General features: G+C 45.3%; 1 protein-coding gene across 1 annotated transcript in view; it reads right to left on the reverse strand.

Annotated features, from left to right (window-relative positions):
• plxna4 (plexin A4) overlaps positions 1-12497 on the reverse strand; it is a 238610-nt gene that overhangs the window by 7656 nt on the left and 218457 nt on the right. The window contains exons 29-30 of the mRNA XM_086147306.1: positions 10593-10762; positions 2390-2602 (exon numbers count right to left, since the gene is read on the reverse strand). Coding sequence (XP_086003432.1) covers positions 2390-2602; positions 10593-10762 — 383 coding nt within the window. The remainder of the gene's footprint in view (positions 1-2389; positions 2603-10592; positions 10763-12497) is intronic.

Here is a 12497-nt window from a genome sequence, read left to right on the forward strand (position 1 = left end):
TGCTACGCAATATAGTAACAACTCACTTATGACTGGGCTTGTTTTGTCTCAGCAGAGAAGCAATGAAAAAGGAGATGTCCTTCCTGAAATTCATTTCCATTATCCCGCTCACGAGGAAAGGCTGTCCTATCTTTGTAATTACGCCGCAGCCGAGGGCGAGAAGAGGAACACGGCGCCTGGAGTGTTCGCTCTCCGTCCTATCCTTTGTGTCTTTGCTGGCTTCGGCCTTTTTTTTTTTCAGTCCTCTCCCTGCCCTGGAACATCGCTGGGCTGGAAAGCAAAACCGATATTCATCCTACAGTTATGCTAAAATAATTGCAGAGGGTGGAATTTTGTGACTTTCAATGAGGCCGCCGGAATGTACCACTTTTGAGAACATACGGCGGCAGCAAAGACACGGCTCGGAAAGAGCTCAAATGAAGCCGCAAAATGGAAACCGGTGTCCATGTTTACATTTAAAAATGTCGATTATGAGAGAAAAAAAAATGGGATTCCGAGGCGGAAGCCATTTTAGAACCGAGCTTCGGTCACGTCTCTAGTTATTACTCGCCCCCATTTCCCGCCGTGCGGATTTTAAAGCTACACCTCAGAAACCTCAGCGGTGTCTCGCTGCGGCGGCGGCGTGAAGGAGGACACGTGCACCTCCGCTGAGCATGTAGATCACACCGTCTGGAATGAGGCGCCGTTGCGTGGCGAACGGTAGCGGAGCGGCACTCGCGAAAAACCGATAAAGCCGTGATCCCGGAGGGGAAGCATGCACTTTGAAGGGGGGATCCACACTTGTATGCTTCCTGCATGCTAACGTACGTCTCCTCCGCCCCGCGTGTCATACGACTACCGCTTTCACATGGATCGAAACACCAGAATTCAAAATCATTCTCCTCATCTTGTAAAGCCCTAAATGCCCAGGAAAGACCACATCTTGAAGAACTCTTAGAAAAGAGTTCACTACCTCACCCCATTCACCTGTCATGCCCTAACTTGTTGGTCTCAGCCCACTCGCTTCCTGCCTATTTTTATTTATTTTACTCTTGTCACTCTATTAACGTTGTAGTTTAATTGTGGTCGTCTATTTTCACCCTCACACCCTTACTGTCCATTCTTATCCTTGATGTTGTTCTCTTTGCTGGCTCTGCTGCTTGCTATTTTCTGATTGACTCCATATTCAGGTTCATATTTATTGACACTAACTGTTATGTTACTGTGACAAAAGAATTTCCCCTATGGGGATCAATAAACTCTATCTTATCTTAAAACTACCACCTGCTCAGATCCCTAGACGCAGGACTTTTGGTCCTCGAAGGCCTCCAGAAGCTCAACAGGGGAGTTCCATGCTCCAATCTGGGAGGTATGCTTAAAAAAACAAGAGCTGAAAACCTTTTTTTTCGAGAAAGCATATAGCTAGGCTAGGCTACTCTCATTCCTTTCCCGTCCTATCCCTCCCTGGGTGCATGATGGTGACCTCCTATCTTCTCCCGAGTCCTCCGGCTCTCTGGTTTCTCCAAATCCCTGGGGCCATGACTCCGTCCACTGCAGCCGTCCTGCCAGACGCCCGTGAATATAGAAGCCGTCACTGTATCTTGTCACCAGAACCTTGTAGCTGTTAGCGCTGCTGTTTTTATTAGTATGAGATCGTAAGCGGCTGTCCTTCCCAACCCTCACAGCTGCCCCTTCGCTGTCACAGCCTTGCTTTCTATCTCGCCGCCCTCCTCTTTCGCTGCCTCATCCAAACCCAACCGGTCGAGGCGGAAGGCCGCCGAGTGCTCCGGACCCACCTTCGATGGAAAGAGTCGCGAACGACTCGGCGCCGCGGCATTAAAATTGTACTTGACTTGACTGGACAAGGTAACTCCTAGTTGCTAAATCCTAACAACTATTTACATTTTTCTTTTTCTTTGAACAATATCTACCCTCTTGCGCTCATAAATCTGCAGAGCGCCGACAGTTTCCTCACACGTTCATGTTAATGTGACACCGCCAAAGCACACGGGACTAATGAATGTGGTCCCGAGCCTTAAGCTCCTCATTTGGCTCCATTCAAGCAGCGCACATATATTTCCTTCCCGGGGCCCGAGCGCTGCCAAGGCTACCGCCGACACATAAATACTCCGAGCGCCTTCACGGCACGCCATCTTTTATTCAGGACTAACTCTCCTCCCCTTTCTGACAAATAAATTTAATAAAATTACTGCCCGTGACTTTCCAAATGCTTTCCCGCTCTTTCTGCCTGTCTGGTTGCCCCCGACGGAAGCCGGACCCATGGATCACGAGCTCACAATCGCATCCTGTGCGCCGGGACGGACGATGACGGACGGCGGCTTCCCTGCGGCCGAACATCTCTTGACTCATTTGGCGTTTCCACAGACGTACTCCTTCTACAATCGCTCACCTCTCCACCCAGTTCTTGTAGCTGGGGATGTCCTTGGCGTAAAGTAACTTGTTTGAGGGCGAGTCCTTCCCAAGGCGGTGCTCTGAGGTGGAGCAGGAGTCCATGAAGGTCTGGGCCACCACGGAGAGGCAGGCATCCGTGATGCTGCTTTTATGGATGTCGAACACAAACTGGGGGTTCTTGATCACATTCACCCAGAAACGCAGAGGTAGGCTGTGGGAGTGGGAAAGACAGCAGAGAAGATGCGTTATCAACACATTGGAGTACAATTGTCAGCCTATTGGTTCACCATCTACTCCACCTTGTCTGCACTCAGGCGCGTGCGGAGGCTAAAGCTTTCCAGCTTTCATCTGGCAGACATGCGACCATACATGTCATGCCCCAACTCTGTTTTTATCCTTGTTGATCTCAGCCCATTAGCATCCTGCTTATTTTTGTTTATTTTTGTCACTCTGCTGTCACTCACAATTCTATCCTTGTTGTTGTTGTTTCGGTTGTTTATCTTCACCCGTTATTGTCTTTTTCTCTCCATTCTGTTGTCCATTCTTATCCTTGATGCTGTTGTTGTTGTTCTCTCTGCCGACTATTTTATTTGTGGATGTCTTTTGCTATTTTCCAATTGACACTTATGCTGCTGTGATAAAAGAATTTATAGCCATTGGCCAAAACAAATTTGCAGACTCATTCCCAGCATTCGCTGTCCTGCAGTCCAGCCGTAAGATGAGCATACCGTCATAAAAGGAAAACATCCTCCTCTCGTGCAGTGCTGCCATCATCTTGCAGTTTCAAAGAGCTACAAGGCGCAAACCCGACCATCTGGGAGCAACTGGGGGTTCACTTTGGCATGTAGACATGTCTGTTTAGTGTTTAGCGGGCTACCATGGGTAGCAAGATGGCACAAGTGAAAGCAGTGTATTTCCGACAATGGCAAACTCTTGTATTTCACACCTTGGCACACAGACCAAAAGACAACTGGAGCGGCAGTAGTGGGATGCTGTCCTGCTCCTACATGTATGCCTAATAGAGTTGCCCGCTACGATATATCTACAACCGTGGCTTATCGATGTCGTGATCCGGGGCATCCCATCTGTGCTCTGTAAGGGAACTGACCAAGCCTGATGTCTTCCATGACCAGACCTGAGGTCCCAGTGACCGGCTTTACAAAGGTGACCTGACGGGGCATCGTTCCAGATGTCCCTCAGCCGGAAACATGGCACCACCTTCTCCGTGCCATGAGCCCCGCTGCAAAAGTCCCTCCTGCAAAACCAACTGTTTTTGGAGGACAAAAGAATTTCCCATATGGGCAACCATGAAGTTTATCTTATCTTATCATTCGCGTGTTCATGAGAGGAGGATACAGAGGTTTAGATGGAGAAAGTTGAGTCGCTGTGGCGACCCCTGAAGGGAAAAGCCCAAAGAAGAAGAAGAGTCATACATCTGGACAATGTCGGGTCTCCACTGAACCACCTGTATGCTTTTGGGCTGCTGGAGGAACCCATGGAGACTCCACACATCCAAGCAGAGACCTTCTTGCTGTGAGGCTAAATATTTTAAAAATGGTGTAAACAAGTCTACAAGTCAAAGCTACCATCCAAGAGTCTTGATATTTTGTGCTTTTTTTTTTTTTTTTTCCCCAGGACTGAACTCCACCGCATCCAGTCAAACGTGCCTGATTTCGCTTCGCTAAATGGCAGCTTTATATTAGCTACCTGCAGGCTGGCTGTGAACATATTACGTTAGAAGGGAGGGGATTCATTCATTTCTCACAGCGAGCTGACGGGCCGGGGAGCCGCTGATTTGCTCTGTTTGATGTTTGCGCTCCATTCAATAAAGCCTTTATCTTTAAAACCAGGTGGCGGCGGACTCTCATTTTTTTTCCCAGCGAGGACCCCGGCGTCCAGGGGTCTGTGCTGGGGGCCACACAGTTCTTATTGCCAGTGGATCCTATTTAGTGTCTGTCCAGAATAATAAAGATATACAAGTCTGTTTGCTTGCTGTGTTTGTTTCTGCTGAAATGAACAGATACCGGCTCGTCTTTATCAGCCGGCCGCCATGAAGGGGGCTCAGGTGGCCCCGGTCGCTAGATCTTTATATATGCGCAGGTCTCCGGGCTATATACCTAAACTAAAAGAGATTTAAAATACATATACAGTGGTCCCTTAAGATACAAATTTAATTGGTTCCAGGAATGGTTTCGCATGTTGATTTTTTCGTATCTTAAATGAATTGTCCACGTTTAAAATAACAGAAAACAAATTCATGTGATAAAAATCCCCCCCAAAGCTCTAAAAAAAGGACATTAATATAGAAAAACCTATGAATCTATCATTTAAGCTTCCATAGAAAGCGTCTTCTCTCCGGGTTCATCGCTTGCTTTCTTGCTTGGCCATGATGAATATTAAAGAAATACACAAAATGAGCACAAAGATAAGATGTGGAACACCACAGCAGATATTTGTACTTTACAAACTACCTGGAGCGAGCGGGCGAGGGGTGCTGGAAGCTGCGAGGCGTTCTCCAAGGTGAGAGCGGCGCTAATTCAGAAGATGAAGTCGCGTCATGAAGTGTGTTTGAGTAGAAGGAGCTCGTTTGGAATTTTGAATGCTTTTCTCGCTCTCGTATTTGTTTCATGATTTTGTTTTTCAAATTTCAAGGATAAAACTTGCTCGGAACGCACTTCTTATCTTAAATATTTTGTAAATAAAGTGATGGGAGCTCAAGAGGCCACTGCATTCATATTTATATCTTCTTTTCCTTTCCCTTCAAGGGTCTCCATTGAGAACCTTCTTCCTCCATCTAACCCTCTGCTCTTCTTCTACCCAGATCTTCACCGTGGTTTTGACACGATCAGAGGAGCACCCATATCCAAACCATCTCAGTCGTCACTTTGTCTCGGTCATACATGTCCTGCACCCCTGTGACAAGGTCTTCTTTGCCTTTGGGCTTTTCCCTTCAGGGATCTCCAAATCAACCTTCTCCATCTAATCCTATTCTCTGAATCCTCCTCTCTCACACCAACCAACTTCATATCCTCTCTCACAACGTCCATAAATCTTCTCTTTGGTCTTCCACTAGACCTCCTGACTGGCAGCTCCACCTTTAGCAACCTTCTTCCCAGATCTTCACCATGGCTAGGACATGAACAGGGGAGTGTTCATATCCAAACCATTTCAATCATCACTTTGTCTTAGCCATACATGTCCTGCACCCCTGTGACAAAGTCTTCTTTTCCTTTGGGCATTTCCCTTCAGGGGTCTCCACAGCGAATCCACCTTCAACACTATTCTCTGTATCTTCTTCTCTCACACAAACTAACTGCATATCCTCTCTCACGCCGTCCATAAATCTTCTCTTTGGTCTTCATCTAGACCCCCAATTCCAGGATCTGTCTACCAGTATATTCACCGTCCCTCCTGTGTAAATGACCCAACCAAACATCTACCATGTGTTGTCCCTCTGATGGACTCGTTCCTGATCCTCTCCATCCTGGTCACTCCCAAAGAGAACCTCAGCATCTTCATCTCTTTGACCACCAGCTCCGCCTCCTGTCTTTTGGACACTGTCACTGTTTGTGGACCAATACTACCATATGTTCACACACAGAACATTGAAGTAGTGTTACTGTAAGACCCATGGTGCAAAAGTACAAACAGAGAACAACAAACAACAAAAAGGTAAGCGGAGGTATATATTGTAGGGTTTGATTTTTAAAGTGACAGCAGTGCTACGGTGCAGTTGCAAAAAAAGGTGATAGCAGTGTGAAAGTGCAGTTTTAAAGTGCCTTTTTCATGTCAGTGAATGAGTAAGTGAGTCCATGAAAGAGTTCTTTTGGCATAAAGCATACATGGCTGCTCTCACCACTGTCTCCTCCACCTTTCCTTTCATTCTGGCTGATAGTCTTCTATCTCTTCGTACCCCTGACACTTTTCTCAAACCATTCCAACCTCCTTGAACCCGTTTCTTTACCTCTTTCCCACATTCTTGTATATAGATGTAAAAAGCTAGATTGGTGGAGTGCAATTGTTTGGGAACCACAGTTGCTCTCATGCGCTCAGAAATGTAATAATATGTGCAGTTTGACAAAAGAGGATTTGGACTCAGCATGAGGAAAAAAAAATCATCTCTTTGATTTCAAAGTTAATCTAAGCAAATAATCTAGTGGGATTAAGAGCAGGGATCAAAGGGATTTTAACACCGCTGCTGTGCCGCCTTGATTGTTGACAATCTCTCCCAGCTGGCCACAGCTTTGAGGTAGGAGCTACTTCAATGAGGAGGACATGCCGAAATGATGCCCCCCCCCCCCCCCCTTCCAAAGCGTTTGGCGTGTTCACACGACGACCATGATAACCCCTATATATCATCTATTGTGGGGAAAATTGCTGGAGTTACTTCATGTTGAGCAGCGACAACAATCAGCCACGATCTGTCCTTTGGGTCCGGAGGTCACCTATTATATAACCCTCTGGAACCGAGGGAGGACATTGTGCTCTTGTAGACACCAAAGTGCATTGACTTCTAACGTATTTATAAAACATGTATCTTATATCTGCCTTTTGGAACGAGATTAAACAAGTTTAATCACTTCATTCCACAATGTATGGCTCAGGATATATTGGTATTCTAGTCTACGCAGCATCGTGGCTGAACCACATCAAGGTGACTCATGTGGATGTCTTTTGCTATTTTCCAATTGTCTACATTTATATTCATATTTATTGACACTGTAACTGCTACGCTGTTGTGACAAAAGAATTTGTAGCCAACTGCCTAACCAAATTTGCAGACTCATCACCAGCATCTGCTGTGCTACAGTCCAGCCGTGAGACGAGCATACCGTAATGAAAGGAAAACAGCCTCCTCTCGTGCGGTGCTGTCATCACCTTGCAGTTTCAAAGTGCTTTACAAGGCGCTACCCCGACCATCTGGGAGCAACTGGGGGTTCAGTTTGGCATGTAGACATGGGGGAATCAAACCGCTAACCCTGTGATTAGAGGGACGCCTGCTCTACCAGCTGAGCCACAGCCTGTCTGTTTAGTGTTTAGCGGGCTACCGTGGGTAGCAAGATGGCGCAAGTGAAAGCAAGTACAGCTTTATGTATTTGCGACTCCAGCAAACACTTGTATTTCACACCTTGGCACAAAGACCACCAGACAACTGGAGTGGCAGTAGTGGGATGCTGCCCTGCTCCTACATGTATGCTTAATAGTGTTGCCCGTTATGATATATCTACAACCGTAGCTCATCGATGTTGTGATCCAGAGCATCCCATCTGTGCTCTGTAAGGGAACTGACCAAGCCTGATGTCTTTCACGGCCAGACCTGAGGTTCCAGCGACCGGCTTTACAAAGGTGACCTGACGGGGCATTTTTTCCAGATGTCCTTCAACCGGAAACATGGCACCACCTTCTCCGTGAACGGCAGATCACAGAGCCCCGCTGCAAAAGCCCCTCCTCCAAAACAAAGCCCAGACAAATTTGAAAACTGTCTGAAAATGGAATTTACATTTTTAGTAATGTGGTATAGGCCGCGCCGACAGATTGGAGTTTCTGTGCCAGTACCGCATAATAATTAAAATTCTGTTGCAGACCAACACAACAAACAACATGAAGGAGTGTGGGGATGAGAGGAGACATTGATACACTGCCACTAATCCAAAAGACACCATCTGGAGTTGGTATGTCTCGCAACACTCGCTCTCAAACACACTCCAACTAACAATTCAACAGAATTTAAAACTTCGCTGATTCAAATGACACATGAATTCACCGCATCGCTCGTCGTGCTTGTAGTTGCCTGGCCTGACAAAAGGGACAGGAAGACGTGAAGTGCCATTTTTAGGAATAAATTGTTTGGGAGCAACCATTTGCTGTTCTCTAGTGACTACCTGGATCTTGTTCCATCCTTTTTCCCAGTCAGTTATATGTATATTCCTGCGGTCGGCTTCCATTGGGCGAGGCGGGCTCATCCCAGACGAAGTCCAATGAATGAACGCCGCACCGGACGAAAACCGATAACCGAACACCGCCGTGCATCGCAATTAGCGCCGTTAGCATCTGCGCTACCTGTAACAATTTCTGCGTGCGACTGATCTGCGCACCCTTCGAGGACAGAAAGTCACACAAGCCTGAGATTCCTTTTCTTTCCCCATTTCCGGGCTTCGGCCATCCAAACCCCCAAGACTCCCGAGTAGCAGGTGCCTGACGGAAGTCATTCAATTCAACGTTACAGCGGCTTCTCGCGAGCGGAGAAATTTGACGGGAAGCCTCGTTTAATGTCAAAGCGGAGTAAACGCGCCGGTCCGAATCGTCCTGCGAGCTAGCGGTGGACAAAAATGTCCGCCAAAGGCCAGATCAGTGGGCAGCAAAACTCCGATGACGGGAGTCCTGCATGGACCGGCGTGATGGGTTCCAGTTAATGGCGTGTATGATGACGTTGAGCCCGAATGATTTAATGTGAAAGGACCCCGGCGGGAAAGAGGCGCTATTATCGTCCACCCTCAGACAAAATAAACGTTTTTAATATTCTTTCGCAGACAGATTGCAGCCCTTTTGAGACAATTAAAGACTAAGTGCACAGAGTGAGAGGATGGAGGGCAGAGGTGCTGGTGGAGCTACGCTGAGAAGATAAGCGCCGCCGCATCAACAAAAACAGTCGCGTTGGATCTAAGTGGCTTTTTTGCGAATCGCCGTTCATTGGTCTCGTGAGAGCCCGTTCCATTAAAAGTCCAACGAAAGAGCAAACGCTTAACACACAAACGGTTCGCCGCCGAAACCACGGGAGCTCTCGCCGCATCTCAAAACCGATCGGATTTTCGTCGCCGCGTGTCCACTTTGTCCCGCGACACACACCAATTTATATCTCCAGGCTCCGCCGGGCGCCCTGAGTGATGCAAGCCCGGGTCGGCGCAGAGGCCGGGCGGCTAATGAGATATTACCTCGTGTTTTAACACCCGCCGACTTCACTTCCCGTTCTTCACCTTTTTCAATTTCCCTCCTCGCCGCTGATTATTTAACCCCTTCCCGTTCTCCCGCCGCGGCGCTCGCAGAGGTCATTACGGTCTATATTAATCAGCGGATGTTAATTTTCCAGTTGCGCATCCCTTCGACCGGCGGCGCACATTTGTCACCGTGGAGATTTCCACAGTGACCGCCATTTTTTTTTTTTTTTTTTGGCCCAGAGAGTCTTGGCAGCCGGTCGTATTCGCCTCTTGTGGTTGACTCTAATGAAGATTACATACCCCCGTGGTTAATGAATATTCGGAGGGGAGGGTGAAGGGAGGGGGCGACCTGTGGCGAGCTTTGGCTCCGATACAGGATGCTAGCAGGGAAGTGTCTATGTCAAATGTTACACATTAGCATGATGAGACCAACAAAATTAGCTGCAGCATTCAACGGATACTCATATTATAGGATAAAATAAAGGACAGAAGAAAAAGAATTCATGTCATTTTTCTTTAGAGACGGAGTCACATTTTCTCTGCAACCCCAGGATTCAGGATCTTCTAGTGTTTCAAAAATGCTGGGATGTGCGAGACAAACTCACAATATGACGAAGGCTTAATGAAAATAATAAGAATAAGAATAAGAACAACTTTATTTATCCCGAAGGAAATTGTTGTGCCAGAGTTTCAAGTAAAACATATCAATAATAAATAATAGTAGGAAATTGTATAAACAGTAAAAAAAGGGGGGAGAATAAGAAATACAAATAAAACTATAAAGTGTCAAAGTCAAGGCTATAAAGTGTTTTAAGGTCCTAAGTACAAAATGACAATGACAATGGTAATAGTAATACTAATAAAAACTAAGTATTAATATTATTTATATAATAATAATAATAAAATGATAATATAATCATGATGTAAATAATAATCTTCATAGATGTATTATATTATTATTATTATAATTATTATCATTGTTATTATTATTATTGTTGTCGTTGTTGTTGTTCTTCTTCTTATTATTATTGTTATTATTATTATCATAATTATAATTTTTATGCATTTTTATTGTTATTATTATTATTATTATTATTATTATTATTATATTGTCATCACCCTCTAACAAAATGCATTAAAATAAATCAAGAGAGTGTATATAGGTTAGAGTATGTAAATGGTAAAGTAAAAGCATCCCGTGTGTGTGTGTGTGTGTGTGTGTGTGTGTGTGTGTGATATTTCCCATCCCAAAAACAGGGCACTCACCAGTTGCTCTTCCAAGTGTGCCGGACGTGTGGATCGTGGATGTTGTGCTTGTCGGCCTGCTCGTCCAGGAAGTCGAACATGTACTTGATGGCGAGCGGCAGGGCGCTGCCCCTGTGGGCTGTGCTGAATATGGTCTCGAACAGGTCGTCCACGAACTTTTGTAACGTACCCTGCGGAAGTGGGTGGAGAATTTCCATCGGCAAACGCAAGGAAAATCAGAAATCCCCCCATTTGCACCCCCGAAGGTTGACCTTCGTGCCTTTTGGCTCACTATCATGCAATTGAGTTTATTTACCGCGCAACCTGTGCAGGAACCTGTGCGTTTCCTGCGCCCCCCTTTTTCCCCCGCCGGACTCCTTATCACCCCCGACCTTAAATCTGCAACTTTGATGGGAAATGTTATTCCACAGCTGAGTTTTAATAATATCTGTGAACAGGAGGCGGATCTCCTAAGCCTCTTTGTGTGGCTGGATTAGCTCCCACACTGCACCGCTGACCCTAATTTCATTTAATGTTGGCGACCGCGGGGGAGGGGAGGGCGAGAAAACCTAATCCTCTCGGAGGGAAGGAGTCGCACAGGAGCAACACAGGTTTCTGCATCAGGAGGAGGGCGGCGCGTCACGCTAAAATAAAAAAAGCCTTAGAAACAAAATTTCTCCAACTCCTAGGGCTTCTATGAACAGGAGCTTCTACGATTTGAAGAATGCTGGGATACATGGGGGAATGTCACAACGGCATAATAATAATAATAATAATAATAATGATAATAACCAAAATAATCAGAAAAAATATCAATAATTGTAATGATAATAATTATGATATGGAGAACAGAGAAGATAGATAGAGGAACTTAATGATAATAACAATATAAAAAGAATCAGAAATAACAATAAATAATAATTATTGTTATTATTGCTATTACGATACAAAAATAAGGGAAAGAAAAGAAAATAATAATAACAATAATGAGAATTACACATTCACAATAACCCTATAATAATAATAAAAAATGAATGAAAAGATGTGATAATAATAAAACAACAACAATAATTATATTATTTTTAGTGTTATTATTATTATCATTATTATTATTATTATCAATATTTGTTAAGTATTATTAATACACTAACACTGGGGTGGGCAAACTTTTTGTCTCAGGGGCTGCATTGAGTTTTAAAATTTGACAAATTTGACAAATTTGAATTAAAAAAAAAATCTAAATAATGCATTTGTTACCATTACATATCGGACTCATCCGACATTTGTCCGAACATTGTCCGACATTTGCTTTGAAAATAAAAGCAGCTCGGTTTTGAAGGCTCTGACGTTTGTTTGCATTTCGTGAACCAACCGTTTTTTCCCTCGTAGCTTCACGTCCAGCTCAATCCTGTGTGTCGGTACGTCCGCAGTAAAGGCTAAATCACAAAGCTAATCTGCGTCTTCCAGCTCAGGAAAATTCTCAAGTAGCTCCGAAAATGAAATAATCTCCAGTTTGAGCTCCCGCGTTCATTTGTCCAATCATTCAACCAATCACATCAAGTATGAATTCGGTACCGATTTTTGTCGGGCCGGATTAAAAAGAGCAACGGGCCGGATGTGGCCCGCGGGCCGTGGTTTGCCCTCCTCTGCACTAACACATCACCTTTGTACCGGATCACATTCCCCCGTTCACCCGTCCCCTCACACACTCACCGAGCGACGGGATGAGCCTCTGTTTAAGATGCTAACCAGACCACTGGGAGCAGCTGAGTGTGTGTGTGTGTGTGTGTGTGTGTGTGTGTGTGTTTTTGGCACTTTGGGGAATTGAACCGCCAACCTATCGAGATTGTGATATTCCAAATGGCTCTCTATCTCTAAGAGGACGTCTGCAAGAGCACAGTCATCATCACATGGTTCCCTCTCCTA

This window comes from Fistularia commersonii, chromosome 5 (assembly GCF_037954325.1).
Source record: "Fistularia commersonii isolate RoL2024-O1a breed Wild chromosome 5, RoL_Fcom_v1.0, whole genome shotgun sequence".
Taxonomy (NCBI): domain Eukaryota; kingdom Metazoa; phylum Chordata; class Actinopteri; order Syngnathiformes; family Fistulariidae; genus Fistularia; species Fistularia commersonii.